Source organism: Heliconius melpomene, chromosome 1 (genome assembly GCF_056956725.1).
Source record: "Heliconius melpomene rosina isolate 202511_hmr_F chromosome 1, ASM5695672v1, whole genome shotgun sequence".
Lineage (NCBI taxonomy): Eukaryota > Metazoa > Arthropoda > Insecta > Lepidoptera > Nymphalidae > Heliconius > Heliconius melpomene.
Window position 1 is genome coordinate 5,065,383 of NC_140389.1, and position 21,474 is coordinate 5,086,856.

At 30.4% G+C, this 21,474-nt stretch overlaps 4 protein-coding genes and 2 non-coding genes across 6 annotated transcripts; 2 read left to right on the top strand and 4 right to left on the bottom strand.

Moving 5' to 3' along the window:
* The first annotated feature begins 37 nt into the window (after positions 1 to 37).
* LOC146541046 (uncharacterized) lies at positions 38 to 14,146 on the top strand. The gene is made up of 7 exons (XM_085185896.1): positions 38 to 122; positions 2,550 to 2,594; positions 6,879 to 7,014; positions 7,397 to 7,524; positions 12,600 to 12,735; positions 13,023 to 13,109; positions 13,931 to 14,146. The coding sequence occupies exons 2-7, from the start codon at positions 2,577 to 2,579 to the stop codon at positions 14,026 to 14,028; spliced, it is 603 nt and encodes a 200-aa protein (XP_085042022.1). The 5' UTR covers positions 38 to 122; positions 2,550 to 2,576; the 3' UTR covers positions 14,029 to 14,146.
* TRNAK-UUU (transfer RNA lysine (anticodon UUU)) lies at positions 5,836 to 5,908 on the bottom strand. Its single transcript has one exon. It is a non-coding gene; the product is annotated as a tRNA-Lys (tRNA).
* LOC146541048 (ommochrome-binding protein-like) lies at positions 7,974 to 9,479 on the bottom strand. The gene has a single exon (XM_085185875.1). It carries the CDS (start codon positions 8,954 to 8,956, stop codon positions 8,099 to 8,101), a length of 858 nt encoding a protein of 285 aa, XP_085042001.1. The 5' UTR covers positions 8,957 to 9,479; the 3' UTR covers positions 7,974 to 8,098.
* LOC146541049 (ommochrome-binding protein-like) lies at positions 9,574 to 11,083 on the bottom strand. Its single transcript, XM_085185886.1, has one exon. The coding sequence runs from the start codon at positions 11,081 to 11,083 to the stop codon at positions 10,238 to 10,240; it is 846 nt and encodes a 281-aa protein (XP_085042012.1). The 3' UTR covers positions 9,574 to 10,237.
* A 367-nt stretch (positions 14,147 to 14,513) lies between the features above and the next one.
* On the bottom strand, positions 14,514 to 21,451 carry LOC146541050 (uncharacterized). The gene is made up of 13 exons (XM_085187430.1): positions 21,368 to 21,451; positions 20,483 to 20,631; positions 20,186 to 20,324; positions 19,533 to 19,726; positions 19,076 to 19,276; positions 18,542 to 18,694; positions 18,016 to 18,226; positions 17,480 to 17,655; positions 17,021 to 17,273; positions 16,043 to 16,200; positions 15,248 to 15,353; positions 14,900 to 15,003; positions 14,514 to 14,616 (listed from the first exon to the last, which is right to left on the bottom strand). The coding sequence occupies exons 1-13, from the start codon at positions 21,404 to 21,406 to the stop codon at positions 14,517 to 14,519; spliced, it is 1,983 nt and encodes a 660-aa protein (XP_085043556.1). The 5' UTR covers positions 21,407 to 21,451; the 3' UTR covers positions 14,514 to 14,516.
* On the top strand, positions 16,570 to 16,642 carry TRNAK-UUU (transfer RNA lysine (anticodon UUU)). The gene has a single exon. It is a non-coding gene; the product is annotated as a tRNA-Lys (tRNA).
* Positions 21,452 to 21,474: the final 23 nt, after the last annotated feature.

Here is a 21,474-nt window from a genome sequence, read left to right on the forward strand (position 1 = left end):
ATATAAAAACAACCTCGCGAATATATAACGCAGTTTCATTCTAGCCGATGCCTCGTATTGTATTGTGTATTGTGAAGCATATTTTTTATTTGTTTGGTTGATTTGTGCTTTTTTTTGGAAAAGTAAGTTGTTTTTTTATTGCTTTGGTATGAATAATTTTTAATTTGAATTAATCATGATGGTAGTGGGTTCGATTTTTATTCGGGCGAATGTATTATTTGCATTTCCCAGCTCAGGTATTAATATTAATCGCGGTGTTAAGTTTGGCAATTAAAAAAGCAATGTTCTTAAAATTGGGCGGGAAGTGGAAAATGGAGTCTAAATACTTGCCTTAACAAAAGGTTCCCTCTGCTTATCCTGCTATACGCGGGACACATGTAAACTTAAAATAAAAACTTACTAGGATAGGATAGGATAGGTAATTATATATTTGGATAATAATATTTGTTCTTCATACACATAACGTATTTTGTTATTTAAAATTATTATTAACAGTTATTAAAAAACATTAAAACAGCTTCACGCTGTATCCCGCACAAACAAGGGTAGGCAAAGGGAACCTTGTGTTACTCCGTTCCCCATTTTCTGTCGAATTCTGGAGGGTAGGCAAAAATTGTGTGGACTTTTACGAGTCTGCTTTTACAAAATCTATTAATATAAAGTTTGACAATATCGTAATTTTTCATATTTTTCCAGATATCTCCTGCTTATCTGATATTTCAAGTGTTTACAAAAAGCTTTTAAAACAATAAAAAGGTTGACTAAAATTAAAAGAAAAGTTTTCACAGATAGATATTTATCTATAATCAACATAATTGTGTGACCGGCAAATTGTTTTAACTATAACACTGTAATGCATTTTAACACCGTTTGAACATATTTACTTATGTAATGTAATTAGCGATGGTATCTTTCCCCGTGGGAAGTTAATCTTTCTAAATTTACTTAAAAATGGTGGAACTAAAGCTATAGTAGCGAAAATGTGATTTATTTGATTGAATAAGGTGCAAATTTTATTGAAGGAAGTATATATTTGTTTGACACATCGCGCGGTGACGAAGTGCGGCGTTGTGTTCCGCCACTCGCACACATATAGCAGGACAGGCAGAATTAATCTAGTGTTAAGACGCTCTGATCTTTACTGGTTGTAATATTTCGAAATATTGTTTGATGAACAACGGAAATTAACGCCGCGTTTTATGTTATCAAAACATAATAAATAAATAGGAAAAGTAAAATTATTAATCAATGTCCATTATAATCAATATCCAATGTCCAATATTGCGTAAAATTCACAAGACTCATTTTTTTTCTAATTAATCTATTGATCTTCTTTTCAGTAGAGTATCAACTCTGTTAATGTTTTGCCAGAAAATAATATTTAATTACATGTTTAATAGAGATGCAAAGTGCAAAACGCGACATTGAGTTTTTGTACAAAATCGGAGAACTAAAAAAAAATATTTGTGATATATGTCTCCGTGTTGTACATACAGTTATTAGACCTTCGATTTATATTTATATGCACCGCCCAATTTTCGAGACATTACGTCATGAATTCAACGCCTAGCAAAAAAATGAAACTAATTAATTTCCTGAAGTGGGAATCCAACCTACAAACATCTCACCTACAGTCAGATACTACGACTGCGCTACGGCGGCCACAATACCTATATTACCACCTTTCATAACACATACAAAATTCAGTCTAGACTATATTTAGTGCTTTTAACAGTAATTACAATAATTAACACAACTTTCCCAAGGATCTAAGTGATAAGCGGTTGCGGGTTACAATGTAAAATTCATGTCTATTTATCATTTCGATTACATAACACTGAAGTGTAGTAACCGAAGTGAAATTTCGGCTGAAAGGAGGATTCACTAGGGAACACTAGGTTCCCTCTGCGTTCCCTGCTGTGTGATACAGCGTGAAGCGGATTTAATTTTTTTAATACCGAAAGGGATCCTTTCATATAGATCTTGTGGTATTACAAATGTGTCTAACCGATTTTAAAGAATTTGGGTTCAAATTCCTATATTATCATCTTTTTTGCCTACCATCCTTTATGATAGTATAATAAAAGATAGAGAGTTTTTTTTTTTAAATACTTTTTGTTTACAACATTTTTTATTTTAATAAATATAAAAATATTTCTAACTATTGTTCGGTTTCATTCGGCAATGAACTGAGTTCAGTCATTCTTTTCATTATCTGTTCTGAAAAAAAATAATAAGTGCATAAACCTTGGCTTAAAGACCTTAACCTTGTGGAAAATAACTTGATTTCTATTGAAATTGAATGAAATATTATAATATATATAATATTATAATAAAAATGGGTGCAAAATTTGTTTAGTGTTCGAAATTTTATTTTTATTTATTCTGTTCAATTTCTAATTATATTTTTGTTATAATATTTTACTTTATAAAGAGGCTGTTGGGACGCAGCGGCAATGTGCTCAATACCCTCTTTGAAGAATGTTTTTTTTTCTAAAATATTAATCATATTTTTTATATTGTAATTCAAATATGTTTAATTGTTACAGATATTATAAAACCCCTCAACTACAAAAATGAATTCTGTGATGAAGGTGAGTAACGCCTTAATATAATAGATAGATGTATTTTAATGATATTGTGTAAAATCACCTCACACGCAATGTTCTCTAAATCAGGGGGAAGTGGAGAACAATTCTAATACTTCTTCTGCCTACTCTGTTATGTACGGGATACAGCGGGAACCTAAAAAAAGGGAACTAGTAAATCTGTCAACATTTCATTCACTGCATATACATTTCATAATTTTGTAATGTAACGAGAGCATAATTGGTATTTGATATGAGTTTAATATGCGTTTCAAATTACAGACATAAGTGAATTTTGTTCATACAACGGAACGATGTGGGTTATTCCATATTTATTCCATAGTAACTCATTGTTGAGGTCATTAGGTCCAGTGAGACAGATGGGTGTGGATTCGATCATCATTCGGGGAAATGCTTATATTCAACACTAGCAAGTTTTTCTTGCCACGCATTTATCATCTGTTTTAGTCAGAAATTTGGCTTACGCTTAAATTTTATTTCATTTTTGGGTCATAATCAGAAAAGTGGACATTTTCGAATTCGTAACGTAACTGATAAGTAACAACACTGATAATGTTTGTTACGAAACTGATGTCATAAGGCATTATACACAACAAAATAAGGATATAATATTATATGAATAAAACTATTATTTTTTTTAATTTAATGAGCTACAAATTAAAATTTTAAAGATTCTATCGTTGAATTAACAGATTATAAATGTAACAAGAAAACATAACAAAGTGACAATATAGACATGTTTACGGGAGCGCGAGTGGGCTTTTAAAAATAACTAAGAAAGTTAAATTTAAATTTGTTTTAATTAAAATAAGAACAGAGTTTTATGTTCTTATATCTAACTTAAAATTAACTTAACTAGTGAATCGACCGAGCAGAAGTGCATGCTCTAATCGACTAAAGAATAAAATATATAATAATTAAAACTAAAACACTACGTTTGTTTCCCATGGCATGAGGGGATTCGCGTTACATACGCCGAACGCTGATTAGGCGTTTACCGGTACCGTTCTCACACCATGAGGCAACATAACTATATTAACAATATAATAATGCTAGTTCGTAACGTAATAAACTTATATTTCTAGTTAGAGATCACAAAGTTAATGATAAAATTAAATCCACTTTAAAATATATCAAAATTTGAGTCGTTATCACTGGAATTAAGTTTAATTCTTTGTAAGTGTTTATTCCGCATAGCTATAAGATTGGTCTTTTTAGGACGTTCTCTATATCTTTTATGTTTCAGCATTTGACATAGGAGCCATGACGCTTACTGAAAATACAAAAATATTTATCAAAAAATAATAATCACAAAATCACAACTAATTTCAGGAAGAATAAAAAAATATTTTTAACTAAATCGGTTGAGCTGTTTCTGAGATTAGCATGCACAAACACAGACAAACAAGCAAACAAGCAAAAAACTTAAAAATCATTATTTTTGGTTACTTTACTTTATGAAAAGTCACTAATAGTTTTTTTCATATGCCAGCAAATTTTTTTTCTTATATACATATCTTCCATATACAAGCACCGGTTCGATACAATTTTATTATAAACATATATAAGAAAACATTGGTACCGTAATTGTGAACTAGGCTTCATATTTTCTCAATTTCGTTACGTAACGAAATATAACGAAATTGAGAATGAAATCTGAGAAATTCTAACCCTTTTAAATATTTGCTCATAAGCCACGTGTTGCATCTGCAAGCACTGAAGTTCTTTTTTGAGATTTTGTAAAAAGAAGCAAATAACATAAACAAGAAAACGAAATTATAGAATACTTACCAAAATAAAAGCTGTTTATAACCCTGAGATGTAATTTCACGCATTCCCTCTAAAACATTTGAACCCCTCTACTGCTGCGAGTACACTACTTGTTGTAGCTACGACAGCATTGACTTTTAGAAATATGGTGCCACAACAAAAAATAATATTAAACATCATCCAAAATAATTGCATTCATAATTTAATTGTACGTTACTAGCCCTGAGTAACAAAAAGACAATATTTTGGGACAAATTTACTTAACTAATATATATTATTTATTAAATAATGTATCAATAAAAGTAGTTCTATTTAATATTATGCATAAAGTAAAGTAATATAAACATATCTGAAATCAAATAAAACCATAAATATTCGTAACAAATCAATTTTTAAAAAGTAAAGTGGTGAATGGGACACGAAAAATTGTATGGAAGCATTTTGAAAGGTTTTTTGCAACTAACAACAAATACTATTATTTGCCATAATACATTTAAAATATTACAAAAATCTTTAAGTTAATAAATAAATTTATCGTAAATGGCAAAATATTTAAATTATCTTTAAAATTGTATTTTTAAAACGCATTCAAAGTAGCGGGACAAGAAAAGACACAAAAAGGACACTTTTTCTGATTATGACCCTTTTATACATATTTCCCTAAGGGGAGAACCTAAAGTTAACATAGTCCGTTTTTAATTTTCAACTATATACATATGTGAGAGATAATAAATTTTGTAAATATATAAAAACAGTAGGTACATATAAAATTATATATAAAATTGTTCCCCTAAGAGGGCGTCGAACCCACAACCGTCATATTATATTACATATAAAGTGAAATACTTAATAAATATGTCTAATTGTTTTTTATATACCTATAGATTATATTGAATTGGAAATAAAAGAAGCCATATTTGGATTTCTTTGAGTGTAATTCAAGAAAAACTAAGCGAAATCGTTTATTCGAGGGCAAAATGATGTAACTTGTTGGTAGGAAGTTCCCATGAAAGTTGGCTATTTATAATTTACATACAATTTATATGAAAATCTCACGTGTGTCAATATTTCTTAACAATTAACAAAGATTATGTTTGCATGATTTTTCATCATAAAATTAGTAATTTGCTTATCGTCTTATAAGTATCTACATTTTTTTAACGCCAAGCTGTATATAAGAGGTGTTGAGACTCTCCGTTTCCCATTCTCCGTGGAATTGTGGGAATGAAACCCTCAACACTCGCGAAAATCATAAAAAGAAATACACTTGTTTTACTCGAAATATAACAAATCAATTGAAATCTAAGATCAATGCAATCAAAAAAGTTTAAAAAAATACTTTATGAACATATATATGTTCATAATAATACTATTATGTAGTGACAGATATATATATTTTTTATATCAGCAACAACGACGTTCAAAATTTTCATGTTATACAATAAAAATATTAGGTCGCCCGAACAGGGACTTGAACCCTGGACCCTTGGATTAAAAGTCCAATGCTCTACCGACTGAGCTATCCGGGCGGTGAAATTGTATATTTAATTAACGAAATAGTTGTTGTTAATATATCGTAGTTTTAAATTGGAGATATGTTTTTAATAGGATCATTATAAAATGAATATTTTTCTATATTCTACGATTTTTGAGATCCAAATTCAAAGTATTATGAGTTCGATTCGAGGTTATGGGTTCGATTCCCATTCCTGAAGTCCTGACCTCGTCACCCTGCAACGACGATGTCATCAAATTTTAAGTAGTTTCTTTTGGCAAGTCATATTTATAATAGACAAAGGTACCAAAGTATATCAATGTTATACATTTCCTAGACAAGAATTTGAATTAATAATCTTATCGTTTACCCAAAAATACACAAAGAACTCTACGGTAGCATCTAAAATGTTCGTAATTTATGAAATAATGTATAACATCAGTACTATGTCAATTTAATATCAAGCAAGTTCACTTTCATTTTACACTTATCCATTGTTCTTTCTCCAACGGAAATGGTTCCCAAGCGATGCTCCCATACAATCTAACAAATGTAATGGAACGTTCTGTAGGTAGCTGGACTTTTACATAACCTACTAGGAGTTCTATGAGAATTGCATTCTACATGGACATGATGACAAATTTGAGAAGCTATGACTGTAAAAGCGACGGTTGTGGGTTCGATTCCTATATTTGGGGGAATGAATTATTTTTTATTTTTGCTCTGTAACAAGCTAAGAGTGAAAAAATTGGGTGGTGCGGAATGTACCTTCTTAGCATTAGACTCCTGCCTACTCTACTACTCTCTCTCTCTCTCTCTCTCTCTCTCTCTTTCTCTTATATGCGAGATATAAGCGTGAAGCTAAAAATGATGATAAATTAAAAGAATATATATGGTTCTGAGTTTTACTATCCAAGATCCTCTGAGAGTATCTATTATAGACATACAAGTGTTTAACTCACGTAAATAAAAATAGCAATTAATTAATATGACATTTTTTGCAGATAATTATCACCTTCAGTTTCTTCGTCTTAGTGCAGTCAGAGCCTCCAGTACAGGGGTACCATTATGAGCCAAACAACAACTATAACTTAAATTCTTATAATGTACCCAGTAACACTTATCTACCTCCTAAGACTGGTAAGTTGTTGTTTTTTTATTATTTTAAGACAGGTGGGGGTTCAAATCCAAGCTGGGGTAGAAATTATATTTGTCCATATTTATATTAAAAAAATGTTTCTAAAGAAATGAAAAGTTAGGGATGGGGTCAAACAAAATGAGTTTTTTTAGCATTCATTTCTAATTCTTCTATCCAGGAAAAGGAAATGCTTATTCGTTCCCCCCATTAGGAATCGAACTATTTTGCCGCGATGGTCTCACACATTATAATACTTTAGTTAAATGGACTACCCAACGGAAAAAAAATAATCAGTAGTTCCCGAGTTTTAGCGCGTCCAACCAAACAAATTCCAGCTTTATAATATTAGTCTTTACTAATAACTAATTAATTTACATATTTCAGGTCTAAATCTTCCCAGCAGTTACTTGCCTCCTAACTCCTTTGCGCCTTCTAATATTGATCATAGTCAAAATCACAACCAGCATGGTCACAATGGGCATCATGGTCATGGTGGTCATGAGAATGAGGTGGTAAGTCCTTTTATTACTTTTAAAGTTCCATACGAAAACATGAAACATTCATAACATCAATAGAATGCCTGTATGTCCGTCTGTCACAGTCAATTCGCTCTGAAAAATTAAGCACTGGATTAAATTAGACCATATATAATCTATTTATTATTAAATATTTTTTTAATTAATATAGTTATTGTATGAAATAAAAGATAAATAGTTATTATATGAATAAAAGATAAAAATTGAGGCTAGTTGTACGCTTAGGGTCAAAAAGTGTTCTGCAAAATCAACTTGTTGTGAGTTTGATCCCAATTCGTAGAAATGAAATATGAAAGTGTGAAATGTCTTAACAGCAGGTTCCCAGGTCCTCTGCCTACTCTGCAATGTGCGGGATATTTTTTTAATTATCAAGGACAGATTTATATATATTTGTAGGTAAATAGTAGTAAAAACAAGACATTTAAATGTAATAGATTTACTTAACTTATTATTTAATATAATAATAATTCAATACTTAAAATTAGAACATATTATATTTGTTTAATAAATAACATAAATATTTAAAAAAAGGTACAAATCAAGATATTATCTATAAAACATTTTTATGTATTCTATACAAGAAATACGAATTTATCGGTTTCAGCCTATAAACGCTGTCATCAACAGAATAAAATATATCACCATAATCACCAAACGTTATGCTTCTTGGAGCAAAATCTAAATTGGCCACATGTTTCGCTGTACCATTGTGACAATCGATTTCATATAAACCATCCTCTGTTACACCAAAAGTTTTATATTCATCCAGAAGAAATTGATAAACTACTTTTAAATCTTTATTTTTCACCACTTCCCCTCCTTTTGGGGCACAATAGACCCCACACATGGACACAAAGTGTATATTATTCTTAAAATCAACTTCGAAATCTAGAACACTAGTTGCTATATCTTGCTTCACAGCTCTAGTTCCCCGATCGTAAATTTTATAGATTTTATGATCATTTGCATCTATCACGTACATTGCGTTATTTCTTATAACTATTTTGAATATATTCATATTATAAAGACCAGTGTATTCGGCTTGTTGTAATGCAGCGTTGTATTTGTATAGACCGTCGTCTGAACCAAAATATACTTCCCCGGTATCAGCATCTACAGCAGTTGCCTTATTTCTTTCTATTCCTCTAATTTTATTGGATTTCTTGGTGATAATGTTGATAGAAGCTCGACCAGAATTTTGTATGGTATCATCCATGTACATAAAATATAAGTTCTTACCCTCAGAATCGTAACTTAACTCCTTGACGTCTTTAAATTCGTTTGTTAAGAGGTGTTGCTTGTAGAGTCGATTACCAATTTTTTGTATTGGTGTATCTGTTACGTATATAGTGAATTTTGCGTCTACACTCAAAATAAAAATGGCTATGCCTATTATTATTGGTAACATTTTAGTGTTTTTTTATTTATATCACGTAAAACTTCGTTAACACTTAAAACTCAAATCAACCCTCGCATGATTCTTTAAGCTAAATTTTATTTTAAATTGTTTAATAATTACAATTATTTTCGAAAGTTTTTTCTTAATATTTTTTTTATTTGACTAAACGTGTATAATACAACAGTTTACGTTCCAAACTGACTCCAATAAATGTTATAATCTTTCCAAACCAATTATCCTTTGCAGTTACTTTGGTAATGTTAATGTAATTTAGTTCTTATTGTTTAGATAATAGTGACCACCTAGTATAATATGTTTTTTTCAATTCTACGTGATATTTGTCATCGCGGATGTGCGAGAAAATTGGTGTAAACAAGCATAGAGGTCGTTTAGAACGACTCATCATTAAAATAGTTAGGGAGTACCTACACTTATTCGTTGTATTTCTTAAATTTTGTATTATTATTCATTTAAAGTGGAGAACGAAGTGTCTTAACACTATATTTTCGTTGTGTTCTGTGAGAGAAGCGTACAGTTAAATAGCAACTAAAAAAATATCATCAACATCAACAAATTTAAATGAATTAAGTCGTTGTAATAAAGGTTTTTCTTAAATTACGACTTAATTTTTCATTCTTATCATGTTAAAGTTTTATTAAAAACATATTAAAATTAGGTAAACCATTTTTTATAAAGCTACACATAGAAAGACATAATTACTGACATTTTTATAACATTTATGTTGTATCATGGAACATAATATTCGCATCAATAATATGTTTATTGTTTGATATTGTTAGAACAGTCAAATAGAAAACAGAGAATTTTTTATTTTTATTATCTTCGCGCTTATTACATTTCTACAGGACTATTATGCATACATACAAACCTACTATATATTTAACATTTTGTAATGACGCTGTATTGCCGAAGTGGCATAATATCTAAATATCCCACTAATTGAGTTAATTATAAAATATAATTTCAATTTTCTGACTCTGATAACAAGACAAAGAGCGGTATTGTGTTCCACCACGCAGTACCCAATGTCTCGATTTTTGAGCGTTGCGTGGAACAATGTCTTAACCAAGTTCCATCTATCTACTCTGTTATATGAAGAACCGTAATTCTATAACAATAACAAATATTTGGTGATGGAAATATATTTATACATTGTGAACATCTTAACATTAATTTATTTCAAAATGTAACTGCTACCTTTTATCATGAAATTCCAATCAAAAATGAAACATCACCAGATTTTCGTAACATCAGTTTACTTACTTAACCTTAACAGGCCTTTTCCTTATTAGGTTTAAGTCGTATCAATTTAGAGTCATCCGAGTAAACTATATTGTTGGCATTATCGAATGCCAGTCCGAACGCGTCATCCACGTCTAGTATTTTGTCTATAGATGTCCTTTCTTCATTAATTTTATATATTCCATCCGGCATACAGACGTACACATTGCCCTTTACATCAATAGCTAATTGTCTGGCGCTACCATTGTTAAATTCCTTAATCAAGACAGTAGAGTTGTTGGAACCTTTTCTATGAGAGTACAAACCAGTTATATTAGTAAAATATAAAAAGTCGTCGTTGTCAATCGCAAACTGATCAACTTTAGTATTTTCTAAATCTTTAAATCTTATTACTTCACCGTTTACATATGTGTTTAGAAATTGCGATGGAAAATCTGTGAAGTATAATACGTCTTTGAAAAACATATTCCACATGCTCTTGCCCTTTTCAGCTATCAGTTCAGATTTGGAATTGTGATTGTATTTGTATATACCGTCACCACCACCTACGTAAATTTCGTTATTCTTTTGATCTACAGCGTGTGTGAAACCTTCGTAAACACCTTCCAAATCAGCAAACTCTTTTGTATTTAAATTTATGTACGCACTTTTAAAACCGTCGTCTTTTTCGTTTATACTGTAGCTAAAGTATAAAATATTGGTGCTATAATCTACGGCTAATTGGTAAGGTCTATCGAGATCTGTCTTAAGTACTTCCGGTTCGAGATAAACTTCATCTATTTTTACTCCTGGACATGGGTTATTTTCATCTTCCTTGATGACTCCAGCGTGGATGATGGCAATGTTCAATACAATTGTAATTAGCGCCTTCATTTTGCTGAAATATTAAAAAAACAGCTTTTATAAAATTCAGTTTCATTTAGTTGACAGGCAGTTGAGGAATTGTGGCACAGCGGAAAATCATCCAACTGTAAACACGAGAGTTATGGGTTCTATTCATTTTCATTTCCTCGTTCTGGTAACAAGACAAAACGCGGCGTTGAATTTCGTCACTCAACACGAGCAGGGCGCGGGGAACGGAGTACCTTAACACTAGGTTCCCTTTGCCTTACATGCAAAGGTGACGTGAAGCTAAAATCAGATCAGATCTATTACTTCAATTTAGTTAAATAGCAGATATTTTTTGGTATTTTGTTATTCTTATGGATTTCTAGCTCCAGTAAGTTCCACACCTTATTTTAAATGAAACGTAAACAAAGTATGTTTAATATAATATACATATTTATATATTTATGTACATTTTCAAGGGCGAATTAATAAAGTCATTAATTATTATTAAAACGCAACAATATCTTTGATGAATTGATCAAAGGTTAGAAGAGCGTTTAGTATTGTATTTTATAGTTCTAGAAATCATTTCTCTTATCCTCCTATGGTGCAATAGGTTTGTACCTTTCGAAGCGAAAGTCGAAAGAATCGAAGTCTTACAATAAAACAATAAATATAATATTTAAATTATTTTAATTCCCCAATTCTGATGGACAAAAAGTGGGGTTAAACTCCGCCAATCATCAATAAATGTCTGGAAAAATAGGCGGTGATCGGGAAACGGTCTAATTTTGTTTTCACACTGTTTATAACAAGACTTGGTACGTATCACTTAAAATTAAAAAATAAATATAACTGTTTACCAAAACACTTACCCGGCTCTATCGTTAACTTGATAATAACTAAACTTAATTATTAGCGAAATATCGTATATAAATCTTGACAATATAGAAAACTATGGAATAGCAATTGGAAATTATCCTTTGGAATACATATTTACTTAATATATTTTTCTTATATTTTTATATATGTTGGTAAAACGGAGCTGTCTAAGCAAGGTTTTTTTATCTTCACAGTGTATCCCGAATGAAAATTGATAACTTCCTAAACATAACTGTGTTTTTTTCATATGTATGTTTCTTAGCCTATTTCATGTAAATAATAAAATATGAGATGGGTATAAAATAAAAAAGTATAATAGATAACTACTCTTTAGATTGCTCTATTTTATAAGTCCTTGACAGGAGATGTTAAAGGTTATCCTCGTAGAATAAATCGCTGATATAATATCATACGTATGTATTTAGTTACATATTTTTTCCTTATATTACATAGATAGGTTGTACCTACTCGGTTAAGGTAGTAGTTTCAATTATAAAATTGAGAACATCGTGATTCAGCTGTAGACTATCCGATTATAAGGAAATAAATATTTGTCAAATAATATTCCTGTCTATTCTTGTTAAAAATATTACTTATAAATTTAATTTCCCCGAGTGGGAATCGAATCCACAACTTGCCGCGTTTACAGTAGCAAGCATATAATATATATTTGTTCCAGCCAAAATCCTATGAATTCGGATATTCAGTGAAAGATGCCAAATCTGGCAACGATTACGACAGACGAGAGGTGTCCGATGGTAACGTCGTGCGTGGAGAGTATAGAGTCCAGTTACCAGATGGAAGGACTCAAATCGGTATTATATACTTTAATATCTATATATATTTAAGACATTGCGTGTTAAGTGGCGGAATTCAATGGCGTACTTTTTATTCTTACCAGAATTAAGAAATGAAAATATATATTCCCCCGAGTGAGAATCGAACCAACATTGCCCTTACCGTAACACGATGTGCTTCTGTGCCAACGGCCCTTATTTGACTTTAAATAAAGAAATAAATAAGGAAGAATTAGAAAAGGAATCTTAAGAAGAAGAAAGAAGATCTATCTAGTTCTTATTTCTTATAATATTTCTCTCAACAGTTAGTTATCACGCCGACTGGCAGACTGGGTTTCACGCGGATGTGAGATACGAGGGTGAAGCAAGATATCCAGATTCTATCAATCAAGGTATTTATTTTTTTAGCTTTATGCTGTGTCGCACACATAGTGCACATACACTTTCGTTCTCCATTTTTCCCTGAATTTTTGAAGCATTGCGTGTTGAGTGGCTGACGAGAGAACGAGGAAATGAGAATTAAATATTTTATTTTAGATACCTACCCACATAAGTACAATTAAGCCCATCATAAGCCCATCGTAGCGAAGCGGTATAGCGTCACGCCGTTAACGTGACGTTATGGGTTCGATTCCCGCTCGGGAATAAATTATCATTTCTTCTCGAACACGAACGAGAGGTGTGTATGTAGTGATAAAACTAGATTCCCTCTGCTTACCCTGCCACATGCGGGTTACGATGTGAAGAATAAAATAAATAATACCTACCATTTACTTCATAGAAAGGAAGGAAGGAAAAATTTTCTTAACACTTTTATATTACACACCCACTCTTACAATGACTAAAGGAAAAAAAGGAAAATTTTCTGTAGACATTTGAATAAGGCACGATATATTTCAATTAAAAGTCTAAAGATTATTTTTTTATTGCTATTAGATAAACTTTAAATAGAAATGCATTAAGGCAGCGTTTGTGGGTGCGACCCCAGCTTTTTATAATATTTTATTTTATATAACCTGGGGAACCAGCGTTGGGACACTCCATTCCCCATTAACACTTCCGTTCTCCACTTTTCGGCGAACTCTTAAGGGATTGCCCCTAGTGGGAATCGAATCAACAAACATCGCGGTTATAGTCTTTCATCATAATAAATTAATATGTATCAATAATGATTATTATTTATTTATTGACATAAATTATTTATCACTTCTAGGTTACAACTACAATGCTCCAGACTATTCTGGATCGCTCAACGGATTCCACAACGGTAACGGGCTCAAGCCCGCTTACGGTCCTCCGGGGTACCACTGAAGGGACTTCTATGTAACTCAGCAAATGCCTTGAATATATAATTTCAAGTTACCAATGTACCTTTATGAGTATTATTAGTGTTTATTTTGTATGTTAGTAAATAAAATACGTTTTTTAATATATATGGTTTTTTTATTTGTTATTAAGATATTTATTTTTATTTATTGCTATAAAAATACACATACTTTTATATACTTTTTACATGCCATTCATACATTAAAAATTATAATGAAATCATTAATCTTTTTGAATCTACAAATTAATGATGATTTTATGAGCCATTTCCGGATATAGAGAAAATATTACGGAAAATGTGTTCGAGTTTGTTTTTTTAAAAAAATGTCAAGATTTTAGTTAAAGCCGTCGTTGCTTTCAATTAAAAAAGGTTAAATACCTTTTCAGAAAAATCTTATTTAGTGAAAAATCAACTCCTTCGATCGTCCTCAATTCTATTATAATAATATAGGAAAATAATACATTGAAACTATTTAAAAACCTTTTATTACTCTATTAAACGTATTCGTACAATAACAATATTTATTCAAGTGTGGGTGTGTTGCACTCACACACGCAGGCTCATTACCATATCTGAAAATATATACAATAAACATACATATAATTAAATAAACAATTATATTGCACATATTTTTTTACAAGAAGCTTTTTTTCACATGCCTACAAAAAAGGTTTTTATTCAACATCATGCTGAATCGTGAACACACTTAGTTCTTAGGCGTGTACGTCTTGAATTGTGGAACTCAACACCGCGTTTTGCCTTGTTACCGCTGCTTTAGTCACACGCTTGTGCCACTATGATACGCCACGAAAGAAATAAGAAGCTAGAAAGAAGAAAGAAGGAGAAAATACTCACGCAGAAATTCTAGAGACATCTCTATCAGAAATTATAACTTTGTCTGATTTGCTATCATACTGTAGTGAGGCTTCAAATACAGCACGACCGGGACTCATTATAATCTGTAAATAACTACTTTATCGTAATTACCTTAACTCTTTCAAAATTCTTATAACTAAATCTGTATAGTCATTTATAACTAAATTTGAGGCTTACTCAGGGACCATACTGTACTTATTTACAAAAATTATTACGAAATGAATTTATTTACTTAAACATTTAAATATTTTCTTATAAAATGTAAAAATATTTAAGATCAATTCATCACAGCGTGAAACTGAAAAAAAAAAATATTTAATTTCTTACCATAGCTTGATAATATATATTTTGAGTAGATTCTATAGATTTGCTATCTATACTTCGACGTGTCACCCATTCTATAGATATCAGCTCTCGTTTCACGCATAAAGATCTACAATATATTTTTACATTATGATATAAAAAAAAAAACTAAATAATAACGGGAAAAAGCCAATCTTGTAACTTCTTGTTTTGAATAAAATTATTTGACTTTGACTTTGGAACGCAACGCTGAGCTAACATTCCCCTTAGTGGACATCAAACCCCCTACCATTAAGTTGATGTTCTCTGTACTATTTGTCAGACTGGTGAAGATAACCCTTAAGAATAATCATAGTTTAAGCTAATCATTATTATTCTTGAAGGTTATTATTAAAACATTCACTTAATATAATATTTAAAAGACTATTAATATGAAATAATTAAATATTTAATTAATAACTCAATTGTTATTAATTATGTGTTAAAGTAATCATTCTGAAATTCACCTTAAGAAACGAAATTTAACAAAAAGAAAATAGTAATTCAATAGTTGCTCTTTTATTTAGACAGGTGTTTTTGTCGATCAAATTATTGATCATTTTTTTTATTACATCTTTTGCTTCCGTGTAGACATTGCATATTGAGTGACTATACATTAGAGCTAGGCAAAGGAAATAACTTACAATTTATTCATTATACAGAATTGGTATCGAACTCATAAATGCCGACTGTTTAAAAGAACTTTTATGTAAAACCTTAAAAAAAACTATTACAAATAAATAATAATAAATATAAAATTTAAACAAAAAGAAAACTAACCGCATGTCATAAGTGACGTTATTAACAAAATTAGCTACGGAATTTCCAATTTTCTTATACATTGTGTCTTTAGGTGATACATTATACCACTTTGTATTGAGACAAACGCACCAATGCGGTAGTACACCAGCTTCGTCACAGGACCGAGACTTAGGTATCTGGAAATTGGTTATATATAATTGAAATAATATTTCTATAATTGTGGCCGTCCGTGTAACAAGACAAACCGCGACGTTGAGTTTCGCCACTCAACACGCAATATGTCGAAAATTTGCTATCTTATATATATACCTATCTCGCATATACTAGGAACCTATTGTTAAGACACTCTGTTCCCAAAAAGAAGTAAAATATCATAGAAACATTCTATGTCATTTAATTTAAAAATATGTATTTTCCTTAATATATATGCATCATACAATATATCGACTAAGGAAATATACAATAGTATGAATTAGTTTTAAATAAAAAATAAATCGAATGTGAAATATATTTAGTTATGTATAATTTGGCTTACATATCTCATAGCCCGGATAGCTCAGTCGGTAGAGCATTGGACTTTTAATCCAAGGGTCCAGGGTTCAAGTCCCTGTTCGGGCGAACAACATTTTTATTCCAATGAATAAAAAAAATTGCTTAGTTACAGATAATTAATTAAAATAAAATACTAGAGATTTTTTCTTTTTATAATTATATATAGCGTTTGGCATAAAATAGTCACTGGCACGACTATATATAAAGCCTATTGTATCTAAAGTATCTAATAAAGTCGTGTGGATATCGAATAGTTTTATTAACATCACTAAACATCTATATTATAAAATATACATATTCCCTCTACTGATATTGGAAAACATAACGTCCGAGCTCAAACAAATAAAAAATAGAAATACCTAAAAATTTCTAAAATCTAATTTACTTCATAAATCCTAATTACTACAGTTCATCTATTAAGAAAAAAATAAAAAAGCAACTTACTGGCATTAATAGGCTAAGTCCCCGTTTTATTTTAGCGTTTGGCACGACAAAGTCGCTGGCACGACTGTATAAGCCCATAGCGTCTAATAAAGTAGTGTGAATATCGAACGGAGTTGTTAATACATTGGCATTATTTTGTAAAGAAATCTGAGCTTTGGGCCGATTTATTTTTAAACAGTCTGGCAATATTATAGACATAAAAGCTAATCTTTCTTCCAGTTTGCCTTGTAATGTTGCTCGCATTGGTGAGAATCTTAAAAATAGATATTTAGTCAGAAAAAATAAAAATTCACGCTATCCCGCACGTATAATACTCCGTTCCCATTGAGCCATTTCCGTTCCCCACTTTCCAGCAAATTCTCGAGGCATTACGGGTTAAGTCGTGGAACTCAACGCCGCTATACTAATATACGTTATCAATTTGTACCACCCATATAATAAAAAATAAATAAAACTAACCTAGGCCCATGATCACCCATCACGATTAACAAAGTATTATTTAATTTCCCACTAAATTTCATATAATTAAGAAATTCCACAATATCCTCATCTGCTGTAGATATCATGTTAAAATCCTCATGAGATATATCTGCTATGAACGTGAAGCAAAAACGTTTGTCTTTCATATTTATAAACTAAAATTATATAAAATATGTTAATAACTAACTGATGACTCTGATAAGTATTTACGTAGTAAGTATGAAACAAGACAATGCGCGCCACCCAACAATGTCTGGAAAAATCTTTCCGCTTCCAGATAAGATTTGAACTTTTATAACTGTTGAAAGTATACTATTGCGTCTAGGATAAATTATGAATATATTTATTAAGAGCCATTATTATTATAAATATATTAATCAAATAATAACACACCTGTAGAATACATAAGCAAGTATATCTATTAATTTTGGTGCTTAAACATTTTTCATTAATTAACAATATTTTTTTTAGTAAATAACATAAATTGCGTGAGAAGATAGTCCAAAAATTCAAACCTGTTTAGTCAAATTAAGCATAACCATATATTGTGGTTTTGCTCCTATACAATATCTGTTTTTAATTCCATTCCACCATTTCGTGCCTTCTTTAGTTTCCTCCATTAGAAAAGATCTGAGATAATGATCCGCGGGACATTTGCTAAAACCATTGTAACGATACTGAAATGAACCAATCCAAGGCATGTCTTCGTAATATGCCGTTTCATAGCTAAAAGTAAAGGAGAATAGATTAAAGAAAGTAACATAAAATAATCCTCATACGAGAAGATGAAATAAATTTACATAATAAATTTATAAAAGTATTTTTCAAATGCTGAATTATTAAAATTAAAATATTCTTCATCACACGTTACAAGTAAGTAAAGTAGTATAAAAATGTTAGATGATTTGTACCTATGACTTTTTTTAAGTCCATAATTATTAACTTAAAACGCAGAGCGAGGAATGCTTGAGGTTCTCTATCCTTACTTTGCAATATATGTCAAACTAAAAAGAACAAAACTGTATTTTACCACTTCCTTACCCATCCAACTTAGCTGTATGAAATATAAATAAATCTGGATCTAAATGTATTTCTTTTGAATATCTTTGTCTCGCATTGGCATGCTGTAACTCAGTTCTTCCTGATAATATAGGAAATAAGGCGTCCGGTGTACCATCACCTACTATATTATAGCTGAAAATTGTTAAATTAACATTAAATGTGTACGGCCAAACGTGCAGCTGTTTCGCCTTCTCATCAATGAAGCTAATATATAAATAATAATAAAATCTATTCCATAACAAAAATAAAGTTTTACTTAATTTTTTTTAAGTATTTAAATACGTTGTGTTCCGCCACTCAAACCTCAATACCTCGAAAATTCGGCGGAAAGTGGAGAACGGGGTGTCTTAACAAAGGGTATTCTCCTCTACTGTATATGGAACACAGCGTGAAGCTGGGAAATAATGTGCCAAAACTTGATTATATTAAAAAAATGACGGATTATGGATAAACGAATGATAAAAATATATAGATTAAAAAGTTAATTTTCTTTTAATTTTTCAAATTACTTACCCTTTAAGTATGACCGCACCTAATTCTTCCAAGCGTTTATAACTTTTGGGCATTTTTCGTATAAAACCGTTACGGGCAGCGGAATCAAAACCAAGTATCAATACATTTATGGATTTTTTTCTTCCTTCCGGTACTTTAGGAGATGGAAGAGGTCGTATACCCGCTTTGTAACCGTGCCATCTTTTAGATAATAGACCAAAACTATGAAATAAAAAGTGTTTTATTTAATTTAATTAATAATGACTATACTAAATTAAAAAGTTCAATATTATTTTAAGTTCACTTTTCTCTCGCATATAGCAAAGTGGGCAGAGAGTACTTAGTGCTAAAACACGTCATACTGCACATAAATTCAAAAGTTACTTTATATACTTTTTTTTATAATAATTAAATATTTTTTATAATATGTATTTGAACTTACGATCAATTAAATTAATAAATATCATAAAGAACTCACCCATCTTTATCGTATCCAGAGCATGAAACTTTTACAAAATCACTTCTATTTAAAACATATACCTTATCGTTCATTACTGTAACGGAATGAGCTACTTTATAGGTGTGATCATCTATATAAATTATATCCTTATAGTGACATATTAAACTTTTCATTTTATTTAAAATATTTTGGGTAACCTTGCATTCTGATATCTATGAAAAGTGGTTAGATTAAGAATAGCTGATTTTCTTTAAATTCAAAGGCATTTTTTTTATTAAAATAAAGGCCGTCGCGGCACAAGTGTGTGACTGTAACGTGACGATTGTGGGCTCGATCCCCACTCAGGGGAATGAATTATTATTCATTCATATTTTCATTTCTTTGCTCTGGTACCAAGGCAAAAGCCACTTTGTTGTTGTTGAATGCAGTTGAATTCCGCCACTCAACTTATAATGCCTCCAAAAATCTGGTGGAAAGTGGGGAACAGATCGTCTTAACAATAGGTTCCCTCTGCCTACCCTACTATGTGCGGTATGCAACGTGAAGCTGATGTCTACAAGTAAATCAATAGACGGTTTATAAATTATTAAAATATTGTTTTAAATCGAAAACTTACAAATTAAATAATACGTAAAATTTTGTAAAAAAAAAGTCTAAGTATTTCAACTCACGTTACATTCAACCCAGTCCTCCCCTTCACAGATTACTTTAGGCAAATCCTTATTATATTTCTTAGCCACATTTGAAAATGGATCAACATATGGAAATTGACAACCAACATCGCTAGACATGTGTATATTAGTTTGATATCTATTGAAATTTACATTTAATTTACTGTTTTCATCAAATATTATAATATAACAAATATTGTAAAAAGTTGGAAAAAACATATTTATTTTTACATTTTTGAAGTGTTATAGGAATGAAAAATACTAGTAGTATTATTGTTAAAATTGAGTAAAACTTACGGCCGTATATTATTTTCCTCAATTTCCTTCTCGCACATGTACCAACTCCATGAGTACACCCAAATCAAGCTGATCATAATAAAAGTTATACCTACATAGTAATAGTTCTTTTTCACACGATATATTAAACTTTGTATTGTTATTATACACTGTAAAAAATGTTATAAAAATAATAGATATTTACGATATCGTAGCTTACTTAAGGAGAAAAATCTGAAGGATGCGGTTTTTATCTTTATTAGTATTAAAAATTAATAAAAAGATTCACTAAGCACTCCATTTTTTTTTGGTGTTTCCACTTCATGTTTCCCTTTGAGCATTTTCACGCATAATACATAATTAATTAATATTACATAATTAATTTATAAATATACATTATTATTATTGCTTGGTTTATCTATTGCTGGTAGCTACCAGCTACTAATAATATCTTTCTAGAATTTTTAAATCTATCTTGAAAATTTTATTAACTACATTTTACAAAACTGTAATATTCTGATGGTAGGCAGATTCTTTTTGTGTATACGTATATTTTATACTAGCGGACGCGCGCAGCTTCGCTTACGTATTTAAGGGTGAATTCTAATAAACCATGAAACATGTGTTCAATGAAATATTTTTAAGAGTCTAAATTTCAAATTTTATAAAAATCGGTGGCGATTTAAGAATTTTTCCATACAAACTTTCAACCCCTTATTTGAACCCTTATGGAAAGAATTCTAGAAAACCATGAAACACGTGTTCAATTAAATACTTTTAAGAGTCTGAATTTCAAATTTTATAAGAATCGTGCGTGCGTCTTACCTCAGTCAGTGAGGACAAGTCCTTTTATATATATAGATAAAAGGTCAATAAATATTTTTTTATATTATAAATTATACTCACATTCCAAAAGCCTGATATCAACAACCATTTAAGTTCCATGTTATTATTAAAATATAATTCAATTTATTAATATCCTGAAATTATTATATTGACATTAATTTGACAAT